This window comes from Lathamus discolor, chromosome 4, assembly GCF_037157495.1.
Source record: "Lathamus discolor isolate bLatDis1 chromosome 4, bLatDis1.hap1, whole genome shotgun sequence".
Taxonomy (NCBI): Eukaryota; Metazoa; Chordata; class Aves; order Psittaciformes; family Psittacidae; genus Lathamus; species Lathamus discolor.
In genome coordinates, this window is record NC_088887.1 from 8540933 (window position 1) to 8560994 (window position 20062).

At 48.8% G+C, this 20062-nt stretch overlaps 1 protein-coding gene across 2 annotated transcripts; it reads right to left on the reverse strand.

The window, feature by feature from the left end:
* Positions 1-1789: 1789 nt before the first annotated feature.
* Positions 1790-10798, reverse strand: LOC136012548 (T-cell surface glycoprotein CD4-like). 2 transcript variants are annotated; one of them, XM_065675640.1, is made up of 10 exons: positions 10732-10798; positions 7956-8087; positions 6122-6277; positions 5893-6036; positions 5380-5655; positions 4572-4934; positions 4216-4452; positions 4012-4130; positions 3727-3794; positions 1790-2172 (listed from the first exon to the last, which is right to left on the reverse strand). In XM_065675640.1, exons 2-10 carry the CDS (start codon positions 8014-8016, stop codon positions 2157-2159), a joined length of 1440 nt encoding a protein of 479 aa, XP_065531712.1. In that variant the 5' UTR covers positions 8017-8087; positions 10732-10798; the 3' UTR covers positions 1790-2156. The 2 variants fall into 2 exon arrangements, with proteins under 2 accessions (XP_065531712.1, XP_065531713.1); XM_065675641.1 differs by lacking the exon at positions 10732-10798 and adding an exon at positions 10013-10064.
* Positions 10799-20062: the final 9264 nt, after the last annotated feature.

A 20062-nucleotide genomic window follows, 5' to 3' on the forward strand; every position in this document is an offset into this window, starting at 1 on the left:
TGCTTGTGGGGACTCAGCATGTTTCTTCCAGCCCTTGGAAAAGAGGAGGGCTGGGGTTGCTGAGCTAAGGGTTGCACATCCACATGGTGACACTTCTCACCCTGTGAGAGCCCACCCTGTGATGGAGGCCAGGTAGGGCCTATTATCTTAGGGGTTTTTATTAGGACGATCCTCTGACTGACAAAGTCAAGGCTTATGTTCTTAAGTACAGATCTGGTTGGTCCAACTGCCAGAGCCTCAGATGAGCATCTGAACTGCTGGATGATGGCTGCAGTGCCAGAGGAGCTTTGTGATGGATGCTCACCCAGTGTGCTGCTTTGTCCACCCAGGGATCAGGCGGTACAGGATAATCCCTCTCCTCTGGACATCAGTATGAGTGGAAAGTGGAGCAGATTTGGGTACTTGAGCAGTTATTTAAGGAGAAGGGTCTGTACTGCAGGAGCAGGGATTAGGTTTTGGTTGTGGGGTCTATGCCAAGCACTTTATAATGATTGCTATATTGAGCACCACTGACATGTGCTTATTTTCCCTCATACAGCTCCCAAAATGGACCTCTCCTTAAGCCTTAATAATGCTTTGTTTAGCAGATTGATAGGCCTCAACTGAATCCCAACGTACACTGGCAGTTCAGGGACAGGACAGGAGCAGGAGGAGTGACTACACAGCCATGGGTATGGACCAAGGCTTTTCCAAAATTAATGTAGTTTTGCATGTTTCCACAAGCACAAGCGATGGGAAGGAAAACAGCATTAGAACAGGTCTTCATCACTCCTGTTTGCGTGAGGATGACGGTGGAGGAGCAGGCATGACACTGGTGGTGGCCCACACCTGCTGCCACAGCTGCCTGGGGCCGTGTCCCCACTGAGGAGCAGAGATGGGGTTGTGGGGGGCAGGATTTCCCCCGCTCACAGATGTCATCTCTGCCGTTGCTGGCACCTGTGTTCTCTGTCAGTAATGGCACGATGCTCCAGTACCTCCAGCATGGGGGTACTCTGCTATGGGGAGCCCTTCCCACAGCCCCTCTTTGCCTCTGTGCAGCAAGCCCAGTGCAGATGGACAGGTCTGGACTGCAGGCAGTGACAGCTGTAGGAGCTCGAGGCTTTTCTGACCCACCGCTGGCAGACAATAGAATAACTTCTGCAAACACAGGGCTTCTGTGTACATATTTCAACAGTATTTTTTTCTTCCAGGACATTCTGGCATCTCTGCAACACCCGTGTACTTCCATCCTAAATTTACTGGGCTTCTCACTCCCACTTCCCATCTCCTTGAGCCAACAAGGAATCGTTTTCTTGAGAACCATGTTCAATGGCTTTCTCAGAAGCATTTGTTCCTTGTGCTCTGGAGGTTTGCTCAATCCAAGGCTAGTTTGTTCTCCTAGGAAATGACTTGGTCACCCCATTCCAAACTTACCTTCTCAATCAACATTCACAACTACTTCAGGTGTTTCCAGAAGCTATCAGTAGCCTGAACTACCCTCCCAACAAAATATGCCACTGCTTCTGGTGTTTTCACCCATGCATTGGCTTGTTGTGGGAGAGGTGAAGACTACAGCCTGAGGAGGGGTTTTGGGGGTTCTGTAGGGCTCAGACTACCCAGGAAAGGCAAATGAGGATGGACAGATTTCACAGAGAGCAGAGGGCTGGTGCGTTAAGGAAGGCTTGTTGCAACCAGGGAGGTGGGAGATAGTGAGAATCAGGATTACACATCCTAGCAGGAAAGGGAGAAATGTGAATTTGAACAGAAGAAAGTGCCTCAGGAAAAATTTGGTCCATCTTGCAAAAAAAACCCCAAAGTAACCCAACCCCAAAGTAATTTATTGTAGCTCAGGCAGATAAAAGAATTGCATAAAATTGGTTCCACAAGAAGGTCAAATTAAGCACGCGCAAAATACAACTCTGTGTGTGTATATATATAGATACTATTCAATGTCTCTTGTTACAGAACTGGTGTCCGATCACAACCCTTAAGGGTTTCTTGTCTCTCAGCTTCTAGCCAGCCAACACCCCTCCGTGGCATTAGACTGGGAAAATGATGAAGAAATAACGAATTACATCAAAATCAGAGAAGGATGGATTAACAGAGCACTACGCACTGCCCGGTGTTTAGGTACAAGCAGAGACTTCTTCAGTCCTTCTGACCCCAGTGCTGCAATACTACTTATTGAGCCAGCTGCAAGAGAAAAGTACTGTGTGAGTATCAGTACTGCACAGGTGAAAGCAGTACTGGATTCACCTGAATCCCTTGCAACCAGCCCCACACTTGTTTGTGTAGTGTAGAGAATGACTCCCTGCATCTGTAGCTAGGAATTCAAATGGTTACTTGTGCATCCACATGGTTTAGATTTAGGTTTCAGTTACACTGAGTTGCTTACTTGGCAAAGAGTTAAAGAACAACTGTATCAGCACTTGTATTGCATAGACTTATCTGGTTTTTGATGTAGGTCTATGGGCTTTGTCCTCTCCTTTTGAGGAGTGTTTTTGAACCTAACTCTCTGCATACACATCCCAGCTGGGAAGCAGTATTTACCAATAAACATTCTCACTGAATTCTCAGTGACAGTATGAAAAATAGGTCAAACTGTCACAGTTTGCCACTGTCACCAGTGAAAATTAAGCAGCAGTCCAGATCTGTATCTATACATTCACTGAACTTGCTCTTGAAATCATTTATACTGTCCTTAGCTCTCCACTTCCAGTGGCAGAATAGCTGTCAGTGTTTCTCCACAGCTGCTTCTGCATCCGGATACCATGTAAGCTTAAAGACCTGGGAAAGGGCAGCTTCTCTTCCAAGAAATCCTTGCTCCCATGAAAAAGGCCAGGACCTGATGGTGTGTTTCATAGCACCCAAGGCCTTTGGGAGAGGGCCTGGTTCACTGTGTTCTGTGGTTTTATCTTCTCTTTCCTCGCTCCCAGGAGCCATCTTCAGATTGCAGTCCAGCACTGTGCTAGCACAGCTGGGATTGCATAGAATCATAGACTGGCTTGGTTTAGAAAGGACCTTAAGCTCATTCAGTTCCAGCCCCCTGCCATGGGCAGGGATATCTCCCACTAGACCAAGGCACATAACCTGGAACTCCATACTAAGCAAATTTCATCTCTGAATGCAGAGCTTGGGTTGCAGCCTACACAAGTCAAGCACAGCCCTTCACTCACAGAGTAACCCGTACAACCTAGTGTGCTATACTCGAGATTCATTATTCAACTTAATATATCTTGAATTCTGACTCTTAGCATTCAAGCAGGCTAAAAGTATTCACATCCTGTTCAGATTAAGTTGAATTTAATATTCCATTTATCAGCAATAGATGCTTCGCTACTATATGTGTATACCTGATTTGATTTTAAAATTTGGGTTTCATCCTTAAGCTTGGTTAAGTGCCTTCCACCTCCACAGGTATATCCAGGTCCCAAATCCACTGTGGAACCTATTGAAGAACTCAGGAGCTCCAGCTTGGGTTTGGCTAACATCTCTCAAACATCAAGGTAATTCAAGTGAAACCTCTCTGCTCAAAAGGTTCTCAGCACAGTGCTACCATGGGTTTGGGGCAGAACAGGGAATTCATTAAACATAGCTCGTGACTTCATGTAAGAGTTGAAAATGCTGACGTGAGGCTGTACTGCAGCACCAAGCAGGCTCAAGCTCCTTTTCTTCCTGCTCTACCATCCAGCCCCCCTGTCTTGAAACCAGTCTTTGCCCATTCTGGGTGCTCTCATTGCCACTTACCGTTGACACTGACATGTCTTGTTTTCCAGCAAGTATTGTCTTGCTTGTGCCATCCTTCTTCTGTGTTGCTGCCAGGAGAGAAGGGATAAATAACAGCTGGATATTTTTATCCTTCAGATGCTTTCCTCTGAAGTGGTAGTGAAGTACTGTCTGACATCTGCAGATTGTCTCTTTCTAACAGTTTGCTCTAAGGATTGACCCTCTACCTGTTCTGCCCCACACCCACACATAAAACCAGAGTCCTCCTATGGTTTGATCACCTTCCACAGGGACCAGGGCACTCACCCTTCTCCGCTGCCATCTTATGCTATTGATGATGCACAGGCATGCAAGGCCAAGTGTTAATACACTGCCTCCAATACTTGCTCCAATTGTCACATAGCTATTCCAGACAGGAGCTTCCTCTGGAGAAGGAAAAAAAGTATTCAGAAACAAAGAGACTTTTAAGACTTTTGGGTGGAGGCAGGGACATGATGCTGATGTCCATACCCACGAGGTAACGAAGGCTAATCTTCCTGTCATTGTCTTCTATGAGGTGACAGTTCCACAGGCCTGCAGCACTGACTTTCACCTTTACTTCATGCTGCTTGGACTTCTTGATGTCCATCTGCGTCCCATTCACATGTTCCCAGAGCAAGTGGGCGTTGGATGGGAGTGGACCAGAGACTTGGCAGGTCAGGGTCATCTCAGCTCCTCTGGGGAGCGGCCCTGCGTGGCTTGCTGAGACTGTAAAGGAAAGAAGAGAACACATGAGTGAGAGAATAGGGAGATGGGTCCCCCCATGCTTTTGTGGCTTCCAGGTTTCTGCAGATCCTCATCTCTTGATACCCTTCTCTTTCTCTCACCTTTCAGCACCACCAAGTCTATCCTGCTCTGCACAAATCTTCCTTTGTATGCCAGCTCACACTCGTACTGCCCAGACTGGTTGAAATGGACTTCAGGGAGTTCCACTTTTATGGTACCTTCAGGTTTGCTTTCAGGTATCTCAAACCAAAAGTGACTGCTTTTTTTGGTCTCATGCTGCTCTCCTCGTGCTGTGACGTTGAAATCAAGTAGCTCATGGGTGGTTGCACTTTCCTGTTGTTTCCAATTCAGTTGTCCTGTGAAATCTTCTTTCCATTTTATCTTCTGGAAGTTCAGGAGCCATGACAAGATGACAGTGCTGTCAGCAGTTACATACTTTCTTTCCAAATTTGGATTCTGAAAACCTGAATTCAGAAGAGACAAGGAATACAGAGGCAGGGAAAGCCAAGGCTACACTTCCCTGTGGCTACCCTTGGGCTGGAGAGAGACATGCTGTGCTCAGTTGAAAGAGTTGAAGAAAAGCCATGAGTTACCCCAAGAAGGTTAAACAGTAGTGCCTGAGAACAGGTTTAAAGAACCAAAGCTCCCAAGCTCACCAGAGCCGACAAAAACAGATCCAAAGGAGAGGAGGATCCTCTCCTTACCAAGCTGGGAGAGGAAAATGGAAGCAATTGTGGAACAGGGTTCAGGGAGCAAAGCAATCCTCAAGCTGCAGCGATGGAAGCCCTGGGAAATTGACCCTGGAGCACCATTGCTTGGGATGCTGGAAAGGAAAAGCTCAGCTCATGAGCTGGAGAGAGCACTGGTTCCTGAGCATGCGTGTTGAGTTGCATTTTTGTTATCGCATACCTAATACCTTCACATCAAAGGGGATGTTTTGATCAATCAATGGAGAGTCTGAATGGATGTGACACATCCAGGTCCCGCTGTCCGTAGCCTCCAGCTGCTTTAACTTCTGTATGTACTTTTGACGGGTCGTGTTTTCTGAGGGTGTTGATCTTACTGTGTTCTTGTTACTGTCAGACACCGTGATAGTGAGATCCGGTAGAGAATGGGATGAACTTTGCATTAAAGTCAGCTCAGGGACTTCATTCACCAGGAAGCACCCGTCTGAAGAAATTATCACTGTAAAAACAAAAGGTGCAGTCAATAAGTCTACCCCTTTTCCTGTGAGTTACAAGTGTCACAGCAAAGAGAATATGGAGACTCTGTGGTCTGGAGATGGAGGAGAAATGAACACTGATAGCCCAGGCCAGAAGAAATGGCAGCTGGATAAAGAATTCCGGCAGAGATGTCTCTCTGAGCTCTATGGTCCGTTTCCCCCCTCACCTTCTCATGGATGAAAGCCCTTTAATCACTCACGTTGAAAGACATGCAGTGAGATACTGACTACGTGAGAGTCATATTCGCAGGTGTAGGTGCCAGCATCGGAGAGCCTTAAATCCAACACCTTCAGGTGTTTACTCCTGCGGTCAATTTCCGATCGATTGGTCATGGTAGCTTTGCCTTTGGAGAAAATAAGCTTGGTTAGGAGGGAAGGGGTTTCTCAGGGGTGTCCTGGGGAAAAGGGGTGATGACTTGGAAGCCTTACCTTTCAAATACTTATCTCCATATTGCCTTATAAGAAGATTATTGTACTTCCAGGTCACCTCTGTTTTATGAGGTATGCCTCCACAGTTCAGGACCACTGTCTGTCCTGCCACGCCAATCTGCAGTTCACTTTGCTGAGCCATAATGGGGATCAGACCTGAAAGTCAATATCCACCAAAAAAACACATATATTCACTTTCCAAAGGGTGACTCAGTGAATATTTCCCATCTCTCCAAAAAGAAGCAGACGTTTCTTCTCCCTTTCCCAGATACTGGAAGATTATCCTCAGTTTCTAGATTTTTCACTCCTTTGTCCCATCCCTCCCTCCCTTTTCTTTCCAGCTCCATAGCTTCCCTCCCCATCACTTTGGGCTCTTTACTTGGCTAATGGTTATTCCGTTTCACATACATTCAGAAAGAGTGAAAATACCAGTGGCTGTGTTGGATTCGCCATCATTCCCAATTTTGAGATATTGACAGTTTTACTGAGACAACCTTTTTCCACTGGAAAAGATGTAGTTGTCCTACTGATGGCAAAAGCAGGGCAGCATATGCCAGCCTTTCTTCACTCCCCAGTCAAGGCCTTAGGCAGTACTGGCGAATTTTCTCATCCCTTTCTCCAGTTTTTGCATGGAGCCAGACTGAGCGCCCAGGAAAATGCCAGGATAAAGTAAGAAAGGAAAAGGGAAGGCTGGCCTAATGTCAGGTTCCTATTCTTGGAATGAGAGCTATGTGACAGTAAAAGGAGTAGGAAGTATAATGTTGAAGAAACATTAATGATAGTTTCTTGGAAAACCACTTCGTTTCCTTTCCTGCAAAGAAGACTCCTGCAGGAGACCGTAAGGAAGAGAGGGAGTTGCCAGAGGTATGACTGGAACTGCTGGGAAGCCCTCAGAGCTGCCTAGCCTGCAGATCGCCAGGTGACCCTTGTGCTAGAGAGCCACAGAAGTGCAAAATAAAAGGTTTCTATGAGTTTAATGGAGGGGTTTCCGCAAGTTACGCATTTCTCCAAGAACATACGTAAACCACAGCATTGCCCATACAGACTTCCAATAGCCACACTTTGGACCACTGTGAAATTAAAAATGTTATTCATGAGAGTTGGGATCTTTTGCTTTGCTTTTGGTTCTAGGGTGTATAAGAGATGTCCAATCTTTCCTCTGCAACTAGAGGAATCAAAGCTGATTATCTGAGAAGTGCAGGCTTGGGCTTCTTTCCTTTCTTGGAAAATGAGCACTAAAAAGTCCTCTTAAATTCAATAACATCAGCAGTCAAACTAAGCAAGCTGGTAGCATCACATTTGTAAGTGCAAATCTGCAATGAGAAGCACACGTGTTTTGCCTGGACAGCTGGAGGTGGTGTGAAGGGCAGTAATTTTCACTCTGTGCTCCGTGTGCACCCTGGCTTCCATAGAAACCCTTCTCTTGCAACTCTACAGGGCAGCCTCCCAAAACCTAGTGATGCTCCAGACCCCCTGGTTTTGGCTGGCGGGTTCAGAAGGCAGGCTGGGAGCAACCAAAGTCCCAAAGTTTGAGTTGTCCATGGTGCCTCTGAAATAAAAGGACATGGATGTAGGGACCCTCTGCTTCTAGAGGTCCCTCTGGCCCAATCTCCACTGCATGGCCCCACAGAGAGCCGCTGGGCAGTGCAGGGATGAGCCAGACAGAGTAAGAAGGCAGCTGTCACAGCTCCGTGGTTGGAATGAGCCTGCTCTAAACCATGTGAGGTAAGTTACGTGGCAAACCGGGAGGAGTATAAAAGCACCTCGCAGGTTGTGAGGCTTGTGGAAACGCTGTAAGAACTGGGAGGGAGCTGTTGCTGAGCTGAGGACTTACCCAGATGCAGAACCAAGAAGATGGCAAGCGTGCTGCTCACCACCATGCTGCATGATTCCATCACCGTGGGAATGCTGCTCACTGCTGCAGACTGCAGGGCTGGAAATGCTGTCGCTGCTAAGGGATGCTATCCTGGAAGACACAAATGCTCTGTTAATAATGGTTGATTTTCAGACCTCAGTGCATAGGATCCACGTTCCCAGTCAGCAAGCGCCCATCCTTCAGTGCAATGAAATGGAAACTCATTGGTAAAATCACTAGAGCCCTGTGTTTCAAAGGATCCAGCTGCAATGTTCCCTCTAGAGTTTGACATTAAACATAGCATTTTCCTCATCCCTAGGTTTCTGGCACTCACTGGACTGCAGGTGTTTATACTGCCAAGAATTCCGTGGGGTTTTTTACTTCTCTATGGTGGGTTATCGCAGTGATTAAGGCTATACACATACAGAGCTGCTTTAGCAAATGCACAGCCAGCAGGCTGAGGGAAGTAAATATTTTTCTCTATTTGGCACACCTGAGGTCTACTCTAGGATACAGGATCCAGTTTTGGGCCCCCAGTACAGGATGGATGCCAACAAACTGGACTGAGTCCAACGGAGGGCTAGTGGGATGGTAAAAAGGTTGGACCTCCTTACCTGATGTACAGGGAGAGACAGGAAGGTCTCTCCCTGGTAGGGAGAAGAGAGCCAAGGTGGGATCTTATTTCAGTCTCCCATTATCTGAAGGATATTACATAGAAGAAGGAGCCAGGTGCGCACAGGAGAGGAACAGGAGGCAGCAGCAATGGGTTGCAGCAAGGAATTAGACATAAAGAAAAAATTCTGCCCACTGAAGATGGTTCAGTATTGGAGTTCAGTATTGGCCAAGAGATGCCAGGCAATCTCCACCCTTGGAGATACTCAGAAGTTCCCTGGATAAGGCCCTGAGCAACATGCTGCAGCTCTAGTCAACCCAGCTGTGAGCAGGAGGTTGGACTGAAGACCTCTAGAGATCCCTTGCTAGCCAAGTATTCCTGTGTGACTGTTGTGGTTTAAGCCCAGGTGGTAACTCAGCACCACGCAGCCGGATGCTCACTCTCCCCTTTCCCCTCACTCTGGGCGCAATACGGAAGAGAATCGAAAGAATGTAAACCCCACGGGTTTACAGTCCAATAACTAAAGTATAATGTAACACTACTATTACTAATAATGATAAGGGAAATAACAAGGGGAGAGAATATAAAACTGAAAGGGCGAGGGAAAACAACAACAAAGGATGCACAACTCAATTGCTCACCACCTGCCGAGAGATACCCAGCCTGACCTGAGCAGCGATCTGGGCGTTCCGGGTGACTCCCACCAGTTTCTATACTGGCATGATGTGCTGTGGTATGGAATACCCCTGTGGCTGGTTTGGGTCAGGTGTCCTGTCTCTGCTTCCTCATGGCTTCTTGTGTCCCTCCTCCCTGGCAGAGCATGAGACTGAAAAGCCCTGTATAGGGGTAAGCTACTGAGCAACAACTAAAACATCAGTGTGTTACCAGCGTTGTTCTCAGGCTAAAGACAGAACACAACACCGCGCCAGTTACTAGGAAGGAGAAAAATAACTGGTACAGCTGAAACTAGGACAGTGATTGTGTGATTCTATGACTAAGGCCATCTTTAGGCAGTTACTAATATTTTTCTTCAGTTTCTTCTCTTTTTTTTTTGTCTATTTATTTCTTACCGTAAATATCTCCATAACAACCAGGTCTGATGTTGTTGGAAAGACTTGTTTGAATTCTTAGGACTATTCAACAAAAAGGCTGGGGAGAAGGGAGGAATGAAGTCTGAAAGAAGTTGCCTTGATGGTAACAAAACCTGAAGTGGGAACTGGGAGCTAACATCAAATCAGGTGAAGTATCTGACTGTAGCACAAACCAAGTGCTGGTGTCAGCTTCAGCTGGGTGGGCTGACAAGGTGAAAGGCTGCTGGTGCAAGGAGACTACTGAGCTCTCCATCCCTAAACCAAGATATATCACAAAAAGGAAGCCAAGCAGATTAACTGGCTTGGGAGCAAGCAGAAACAGAATATCTCACCTCTCCAAACGCAAGCACTCCTCATGCCAAGAGCATGATAGACTGAATACTGGAGTTGTGACAAAAGAAATGCAAGAATAATTTTATGCAATATTTTTATGTGTGATATTAAGTAGAATATATTCTTGTAGAGGATAATTTAACACTGAAATTAATTTAAATGATCAGAGCACATGAAACTACCAAGGAGTAGACAAAAACATCAGCAGTACATTTACATGGAGATCAAGCCAGCATGACTGACAATCTGACAGCTAGACAGACACACACACATGCACATATGGAAACTGCAGGTGCAAGAGCAACGCAGCAGCCATGTGCACCATTAGAAGAGAAATAGCAAAGGCACAGTCAGAGAAGATCTGTGGCTCACCTCATGCAGAGCAAAAAACCTATCCAGCCCCAGCTAGAGCTGTTTTGTGCAGAAATAGTAAACCAAAGAGGCCAGTGCATATGATTGGAAATCACTTCTAGAAGGATGCAGTAGCAGTGATCAAGCAGCCTGCTGGGCTATGCTACAGGATAAAGAAAAGGACAGCAACAAGGCATCTGCCTGCATCTAACTCTGCAGAAACATCTATAACCAAGAGCTGGCACAGGGCCCTGAGTAAGAGCCATTCCTGAGACGACAGAAGAAACCTTGTTCCTGCTGTGAACACTCCCATCACCCGTCCCAGTGGCATCAGCAGCAAAGGTCAGACCCCGCTCTAAAGTAATACCTGCAAATTAACAGAGTCGGTGCTGGGTTCGAAACGCTTCAAAGTCATCAGACTTCATATAAAACCTGAAGGCAGTGGAGCAGATAAAAGTTAATGAAATCGCTGAGTCACACCCCATCGTTTTGTTTTGGTGGGAATTTCTATTTTTCTGCCATCTTTTGGCTTCGGTTTGTTCTTCACCTTCTTGCTACCTGCTTATTGAGCAAAACCACACAACCAGAGCACCGTGGGACCGGTGAACTGCTGACCTTGCTCAGCTCGCTAGAAGCAGATTGATTTATCTTTGTTTTTCTGTTTCTTCTCATGGTTTCACATGTTCTGCGTTCCTACTTCATTCACACTAATCTTTGTATTTCTGTGGCAGATGCCTACAATAGGATGTCTACCACCTACATGATACATATCAGTGGGGAAAATGGGTTGCTTTTAGATAGCATTTCTTTCATACACGTTCTCCCTCTCCCTGTTTATCTCTACTCCTCACGCATGCCACTTCCTATTTTCCCATGTCTTTCCCTCTGTATCCACATCCCTCCAGGCCAGATCACAGGCGACGTTACTCTGGAGTTTACAGATCTTGGGCAGCAAGGCTCTGCCATGTTAACTGAGCAAGCCGCTCTCATTAGCGGATGCCTGTAGCAGACCCGTAGCCTCTTTACAGGCAGCCTGGCTGTATCTGATGGTAGTACTCATAAATTAAGTGGTGTCAGGGAATGTCCCCAGGCACTGGAACACACTCATCAGCCCTGTTAAATTGCTAGAACATTTCCTGACACATTTTTGGCCCACGACAAGTCTTGCTCTCCCCAGCAGCTCTTGGGATGCATTTAGGTGATAGCATGGGCCAGGGACCACTCCCATTAAGTGGCTGGCCTGTAGCCAGTTCATTTTGGAGGTTAAGTGAGCTTAATAGCCCAGACCATCTCATGCCAGTTGGCATCTGTGCCAGAAAGAGTCCAGGCATACTTACTTTATTAGCACGTCTGTCAGCGGAGGAGCAGGGCTCCCTCCCGCGTGAAACACTGATTTCCATTTCATTTTAACTTCCCCCTCTTATTCGACTGGTTTAATTTCCTTCTTGCCTTCTTTTAATGATCCCTGCCTCCCTGATGGACAGGAAGAGGACAGTGAGCAGTCTTGCTCCAGGGAGTGATGCCTGCAGGACCAGGTCTGGCCTGGGAAGCAGCCCCTCGCTCCCTCCAGCACCAAGCCCCGGTGGCTGCTGGCTGCAGGGAGCCCTCCCTCAGGCTGGCACCAGCATGACACAGGAGGAAACTGAAAAAGCACACACCAAAAACCCCAGCAACCGCTCCTGGTGCAGAGTCGGCCTCTCCTTCCCTCAGTGTGCTCCGGTGCCTCTTTCATGCCGTGCGGTTTGCTTGTTTTCTCCTCTAGCCCTTGCTTGTGGCTGTGTTTTTGATCTGGCAGCAGCTCGCTCGCTCTGCTGGGCTGCGGGGGGGGGCTGTGGCTCTCCAGCCACCCATCCCCACAAAAGCTCCACACCTCGGGCTCTGCTGCTGCTCTGCACTTCCCCTTGCAGAGCCTGGGGCTGCCTCCAGCCCCTGTGCATCAGTTGCGCTCGGGGCTCGGGGTTACAGGGGCCACCTTGCTTTCTCTCAGTTTAAACATCTAAAGCAAAGCTGATCTGGCTTTTTATTAACTAGCAGTTTATTATTAATGTTATTAGCATTATTATTAACTTATAATGCCTTATTAATGTCTTATTATTAATGTTAACATCTTACTAACTTATTAACGTTAAAGTATGCGAGCAGCAGGCAGGGTAAGAGACCAAATGCCACAAGAATAGCCAGCAGAGGGCAAACAGATGATAGGAGTGAAGCTCATTTCCCCCTCTGCTTAGCCCTATTTCTTTCCTCCTGACCCTCCTCTTTTTGACTGCATGAAGCATCTTTCATCCCACAATTCACAACTGCAGCCCAGGGATGCCTTTCTAAAGCCACTGGAGGCTGTGACTAGCAAAGGCACTGAGATGCCCTCCAAAGGCAGGTTCTCCATTGCCTTCCCAAGCCATGTGTGTGCTTGGATTAACATTCAGGTACCATTAACTCAATCGTGAAAGTAAAAACAGCAAGATCTTACCATGCAGTTTAGTTGAGGGCATGTAGTGAAAGGATGAGGGGTAAGGGCTTTAACCTGCCAGAGGGGAGATGGAGATGAGCTCTTAGGCAGAAGCTCTTCCCTGTGAGGGTGCTGAGGCGCTGGCACAGGGTGCCCAGAGAAGCTGTGGCTGCCCCATCCCTGGCAGTGCTCAAGACCAGGCTGGACACAGGGGCTTGCAGCAACCAGGTCTAGTGGAAGGTGTCCCTGCCCGTGGCAGGGGGTTGGAACTGGATGAGCTTTAAGGTCCCTTCCAACCCAAACCATTCTATGATTCTACGATTCTGTGATGTGCAGCTCAGACAGAAGGGTCTGTGCACGTATTGATAAGGTCAGCACAGCAAAATGATGCATTTCTGCCCATCCAGAGTAAAAATGCATCCCTCCTTAATTCTTTCCTGGTTAATCCAGGGTCCCTGCATGAGGCTTTGGCAGATTGGGTGGGCACCATCCCTGGGCGCGCAAGAGCCGCAAGCAGACACAGAATGGATGCCCAGTTTAGCTGCGGGAAGCCCTGCTGTACTGCAGGCAGCTTTGGCAGCCATGTTAATGAAGCACGGGGGAGGATAAAGGAAAAGTCTGCAGATGGAGTTGATGTGCACCAGGGACTTAAGAGGACTGTTCAGTTTATAGCAGAGTACATGAAGTAGTAACCTGAGCTCATGCACCATGTATAAAAATACCTGAGGCGGCTGATGAAGGCTGAGTACGATACGCCACCTGAAAGCTGACAAATACAACCAGAAATGAAAATCCCATTTTCAGCGGTGCAGCAGCCCATGGAAGGGGAAGGCAAAGTTCCTTTGCTTGTATCCTTAAACCGAAATGATCCTTCCTTCTCCAAGAAAACCTGCACGCTCAGCCCTGAGCTAGTGGATCAAGCTGCGTTGGCAGCCAGTGTCAGACAAGGAGCCAGTCAGCCTGGATTAGCAAAGCAGACCCCTTCGGTCTTATCACGTACAGATGTCACGTACAGATGTCCCTGCTTAGCTAGAGACCAGCACCTTCTGATTTTTCAGGCTTTATTTAGAATAAAGTTCCCCTTCCTGGAGGACACATGGAGAAGGTAATAGCAAGTGGCAGCTGGTGGAGGGATGCTCCCCAGTGCTTTTCCAGCCCTTGGGGATATACAGTCACCAGTGACAGGCCCTCGTATTGGACATTTTTCCCTATATGTGGTTTAAAAAGATCTGATAGATCTTTAATTGGGGCAAAATGCATCCTTCCGTGCTGAAACAGCAACTCATGTGGAATAGAAAGTTCGTAACATTAAACAAAATGAAAACAGATTAACAGATTGGCCTCTTTTCTCAAAGAAAGCAAGAAAGCAAGTTTCCTTACCTCTTCTTCCTTTCTGCTTCTGTGTTTGTGTCTCCTTGTGTTTTTCACCTGCCGTAACTGATCTCACCCAGCTACAGCTTAAACAAAAGAAGAATGAAGTCGATGTTCAGAAAGAAGCTCAACAGCCGTCAGCCTTGATGTCTCCTCTCCAGCTGGAGCATCAGAAAAGTCTTGCTGCTGGTCCGAGTTCTGCTCACATCCACCAGCTCCTCTAGGTAGAAGCTGACTTTCCAGATGCACACGATTTCAACTCTGGGTGTGAACAGAAATGGAGACCTTAATGAAAGCATGGGGAGAATGAGTGTGTGAAACAGAGAGAGCCTATTGGCCTGTATGGCAGCTGATGGGAGGCTGTGACGGGGCTGAAACTTAAAAGCGAATGGTTGGTTCTGCTCTACTGTCAAAGAAAGCTCACAAATTAATGTGTTAGCTGAGCAGATCCGGACCAGCCTGTGCCTCTGGTCCTTTGTAAGGGCAAGCCAACCTCCATTTTGTAGCCTATCTCCTTCATCACCACTAAGAGGAGGCACCTGTGAGAAGTGGGCCATGGACCTGACACCAGGGGTAGCACAGGGATAACAACAGAGGAAGGGAGGATCCCTGACTGATGTGTTAGGGGCACCTGTCTGTGGAGTACGGCTGAGATTTGGGGTGTGATGAGAGAAGATGTTCTTTATACCAATGGGGGGCTGACTTTGGCTGGCCACCAGCTGCCCACCCAGCTGCTCTCTCACTCCCCCTCCTCAGCAAGGCAGGGGGAGAAGGTAAGATGGTACATGGGTCAGTGTAAAACCAGATGATGCTCACTGGTAACCATCACGGACAGAGCAGACTCCGCTTAGGGAAAGATTAATTTAACTTGTGCCAATTAAAAGCAGAGTAGGATTGTGATAAATCAATCAATAGCAAAAAAACAACCCCCTCTTTTCTTCCCATGCTCAACTTCACACTTGACTCTTCTGCCCCTCCTTCTTTCCTCACAGTGTCACAGAGGAAGAGGTAGTGGCAGTTGTGGTCAGTTCATAACACTTGGCCTTTGCAGTTCCTTCCTGCTCATGCTGTTCCCCTGCACCACTGTGGAGTCCTTCCTGTAGTGCTCCAGTGCGGGTCCTTCCCATGGGCTGCAGTTCTTCATGTTCATGTCGACACAACAAAGACATTTTTTACAGTGAGGAAAATCATTCACCAGAACAACCTCTCCAGGGACATGGTAGAGTCCCCATCAATGGAGGCTTTCAAAATGCGATGGGACAAGGTGGTAGATAATCTCATCGAGGGCCCCTTTCCCATGGAAGGCCGGCCCAGGTGACCTTTCAAGGTCCTGCTCAACATGGGCTGTTCAGCCTTCCAGTACCTGAAGGGGGCCTATAGGGATGCTGGGGAGGGACTCTTCATCAGGGACTGTAGTGACAGGACAAGGGGTAACGGGTTAAAACTTAAACAGGGGAAGTTTAGATTGGATATAAGGAGGAAATTCTTTCCTGTTAGGGTGGTGAGGCACTGGAATGGGTTGCCCAGAGAGGTTGTGAGTGCTCCATCCCTGGCAGTGTTCAAGGCCAGGTTGGATGAAGCCTTGGATGGGATGGTTTAGTGTGAGGTGTCCCTGTCCATGGCGAGGGGGTTGGAACTGGATGATCTTGAGGTCCTTTCCAACCCTAACTATTCTATGATTTGATGATTCTATAACTGCTGCAGTGTGGGCCCTTTGCATGGGGCACTGTCCTTCAGAAACAGACTGCTCCAATGTGGACTTCCATTGGCTGCAGGGGACAACCTGCATCCCCATGGTCTTCTCCATAGGCTGCAGGAGAACTTCTGCTCAGGTGCCTGGATGTAGCACCTCCTCCCTCTCCTTCCTCACTGATCTTGGTGTCTGTGGGGCTGTTTCTCTCATGTTTTCTCACTCCTTTCTCTCACAGCAGGTTGTTTTACCCTTTCTTAAATAAGTTATCACAGAGCAGCACCAGCATTGCTGACTGCCTCAGCTTTGGTCTGTGGTGTGTCTGCTTTGCAGCTGGCCACACATGGCTCTGGCTGAGCTGGCCCCATGTCACATGTGTCCTGCTCACGTCTCACAGAACCCACCCATGTAGCCCCTCCACTACCGAAACCTTGCCGTACAAATCCAGTGCAGGGCTACTCTGAGGTAACCTGTATCGCTGCTGAATCTCAGCTGTTTCCCTTCTCTGTAGGGTGGAGGAGGGGGCTTTTGTGGTTTTCCACCCACATTTGGTGTCTTTCTCTCTGAATCCCAGCCTCAGCCACGGTAGCGGAAACCCACTGAGCCCCAGGCATGGCTGAGATTTCATCTGTGTGCCACCCACTCCTCTCCTCCTGGCAGCGACTTCCCCCTTTGTCTGCAGGATGGGGGTACAAGAAGTAACCAGGCTTTGGAGGAGCAGGTTCAGACAGACAGGCACAGTGCTGAATACATCGTGTGCACCAGGTGTGAAAAGAACAGCACCAATCAGGCCTTGAGTGCAGCAGCTGGTCCATTGGTGCGTCTTTGGGGAAAGATGAAGCTGTGCCATGACAGGAAAAGAGCCACCTTTTGTGTGAGACCAGAACTTCCCAGTGTGGGAAACAGGCTATGGAATGGGACAGGACAGTACAGGGTAGGGTGAGATAGGATGGGATAGGGGCCAGTGTCCAGAGCCTGTGAAAGCCTTGTTCTGAGGCACAGCTTTGCTGCAGGAGGGAGCCTGCTGCGTCACGTCAGTGTCTTCAAAACACCCTCACATGCCTGCAAATAGAACTGTGCATTCCAGCCGCCAGAGAGGGGCTGCTGGGGGCAAAACACGGCTGAGAAAAGTCAGGTTGGGATTGTAAGACCCTGGCATCTTGGGGCTTGAGGCTCTGTGGCATTGAGATGATGCTTCAGTTTGCACAGATCCTGACTTGCATTTGTCCCCCCAGCCTGCTGTAATGCAGAAACACTGGCTTGTTTTATAAACAGTTGGTTTATGTCACTGCAAATATCCACCAGAAACAGCATTCCCTGAAGGGGAAAAGCTTCCAAAATGCACTTGAACTTGCTGCAGAGTTGCAAGGAGGAGCAGGGCTGTGAGTCTGAGGTGACAAAAGCTGCAGGCTTGGCCCCACATGGACTCATTCTCACCCTGGGGAAGGGATTCAGGTGGGAGCCTCATCTCTCCCGGCTGTGTGGTGAGCAGGTTCCTCTGGGACAGAGGGCCACAGCACGCAGTGACGTGTTGTATCACTTTCATCCAAGCATCTCAAAGCACTTTGCAAGCATTAATTAAACATCAGAATCCAGGAGGGATGCATAATATCAGCCAGCCGGTCCCACTTCTGAATGTCAGATTTCTCATAAATATGAAACTGGTGTTTAAATTCCGCTCCAGCCTGGTTCTCCCCTCGCTGGGGCAGTCGCTGAACCGCACTGTGGGGAAAGTGGGGCTTACCCAGCACCACGGCCCTGACCCTGCAGCAGTGTGGCAAGAAGAGCCCCAGCCAGAGGCATTCCCCACCACCACACACTGTCTGTCCTTGCTCTGCTCCATCGCCAGCAACATTTTGCCCAGAGGAGCTGTGGCTGCCCCATCCCTGGCAGTGTTCAAGGCCAGGTTGGACGGCGCTTGGAGCAAGCTGCTCTAGTGGAAGGTGTCCCTGCCTGTGGCAGGGGTTGGAACTGGATAAGGTCCCTTCCAACCCAAGCCATTCCCTGATGCAAACTGGAGTTGGTGAGTAAGATACTCTTCATAGACCTGCATGGAGAGAAGAGGCTCCCAGGCTGTGCTGAGGGGAGGTCTGTTGTGGTTAAAGCCAGCTGGCAACTAAATAACCCATCCGAAACCAGGACAAGGTCACAGTCTGCAGGGACACAAGGTCTCCCCAAGGAAGGGCAAAAAGGGGGAGAAAGGGCTCTCAGAAATCAAATGCTGAGAAGAACCTTCTACGGACTCCAGTGGAAAGCCAAGAAACCTCCAGAGATAGTCTTCTGAAAACCAAATTCCCTGCACGCCAGTGAGGGCTGGTAGTGTTCCTGTGAGCTCCAATGGGCAAAGGATACGCAGATGTATTGGAAAATTGGCTATTGCTCAGTGGTATCAGAGAGAAGGAAGAGCAAATGTTGAACACAGCATGAAAACGGCATCTTCAGGCACCTGGATGTCAGCGGCTTCAAAGGCTGGGAGCTTTCTCTTTGCAACAGAATAGCTGATGCCTGTAGAGCTTGTTGAGGGGCATTTCTGGTCCTTGACATGCGGAGCTAGAAACAGCCAGCCATCTGGTGTGGGGACCTGGTGGTTTGCCCCAGCACAGCTATTTATGGACCTTGAAAAGGAGGAAAGGCTCCTAGTTTGTGCTGGGGGAAGATAACCTCCCTGCAGGTGCTTGGAGTCTTTCTGCAGAAGCTTAAATTGGGAAGGGAAGACTCTCCAAGCAGATACCGTGAAGGTTCATTTGTTGATCGCAGGGGAAAATGGGGAAATCTCCAGAGATGTTCTTCATGAGCAAGGGGTCCCTTGTGTTTTGCCAGGAGGTATGAGTGTGATGGAGGAAGGATAGCCAGATGTGTCAGAGACTGCCTGGGGGCACTGGAGAGAGGGATGGTCCAAGAATCATGAACTGCGAAAGTGTGTCACCAAAAGTGACAGGGGCTAATGTGAGCCTAAAACCAAAACCAAGCTGATGTTAAAGATGTGAGAGAAATGCAACAGGTAGGAGACATGTTGATGGGGGAGTTTTTAAGGACCTGTATGAGATAGGTATTGCTTACTATCTTCTTATGGCTTTAAGCTGACAAAAGGTAGGTTGAGATGAGCTCTTAGGCAGAAGCTGCTCCCTGTGAGGGTGCTGAGGCGCTGGCACAGGGTGCCCAGAGAAGCTGTGGCTGCCCCATCCCTGGCAGTGCTCAAGGCCAGGTTGGATGGGGCTTGGAGCAACCTGATCTAGTGGAAGGTGTCCCTGCCCATGGCAAGGAGTTGGAACTGGATGGGCTTTAAGCTCCCTCCCAACCAAACCAGGCTGTGAATCTATGATTATAAATTGCTTTGGCAAAAAGAAGCGGGAAGAGTTGGTGGCAGTACTTGTTATGATGCACAACTGGAGATGTTTCATCAGTACAGAGGGTCTGAAATAGCACGCTGGAAGCAGCTTGAGGCTCGGGGCGTTGAAGTGGGGTGTGATTCAACAGCACACGCCATAAGGGCTTGCTTCTGAGCAGTAATTGTACGTATTTTTGCTTTAACTTCCTTTAGGCAGAAAGCAAACGGGAAAAAGGCCCCGGGCGCACCCGCCGGTCATTGGAGAGCTGAGTCACGGGGGCTCGCAGCGCAGGAGGAACTAATGATGGATGCTCCCGATAATGCGAGCGTGAGGGCGGGGGAATTCCTGTCCTGCATGGACACTAGATGGCGGCACAAACCTGGTCCAGAGAGATGAAGGCACTAAGCCACGGCGAGGAGAGAGGGGCGAGCAGCCCCAGCCATGCCCCCCACCTTGGGCTGCCCCCCGCCATCGCCTCGCAGCCCAGGTCCCCTCGCAACCGCAGCACCCCTTGGTGATGGTAGCACAAGGCTTTGGCAGCGGGCAGCCGCGGCTTTGGGATGCGGGATACCAGGGGCTGAGCGGCGGGGCGAGCACGGGAGGGGGTCCTGCGCTCACCAGGGAACAGGTTTCGAAGGGCTGAGAGTGCCTGACCGGGGGGTCCCTGCTGAGCTCCTGCAGCCACTGCAGCTTGGGAGGGATCCGCTGGTGCCTCCTCGCAGACGTTCCGGGAGGTGCTGACCTGGTGACCAGAGAGGAGGACACCCAGCGTTTGTAAACGAAGAGGAACCCCTATAAGAATGTGAATAAACAAGTTCTTCCAAAAGCTGCCCTTGTGCATTCACCTCCTGCTGTTTCT

What these genes read in the sequence shown, in the direction of transcription:
- LOC136012548 (XM_065675640.1), bottom strand. Translation starts at nt 8,016, where the DNA reads ATGGAATCATGCAGCATGGTGGTGAGCAGCACGCTTGCCATCTTCTTG. An exon ending in CTTTGATGTGAAGGTATTAG is followed by an intron (nt 4,935 to 5,379) that starts GTATGCGATAAC and finishes TTCTGAATTCAG; the next exon opens with GTTTTCAGAATCCAAATTTG. An exon ending in TAGCCTTCGTTACCTCGTGG is followed by an intron (nt 4,131 to 4,215) that starts GTATGGACATCA and finishes TTCCTTCTCCAG; the next exon opens with AGGAAGCTCCTGTCTGGAAT.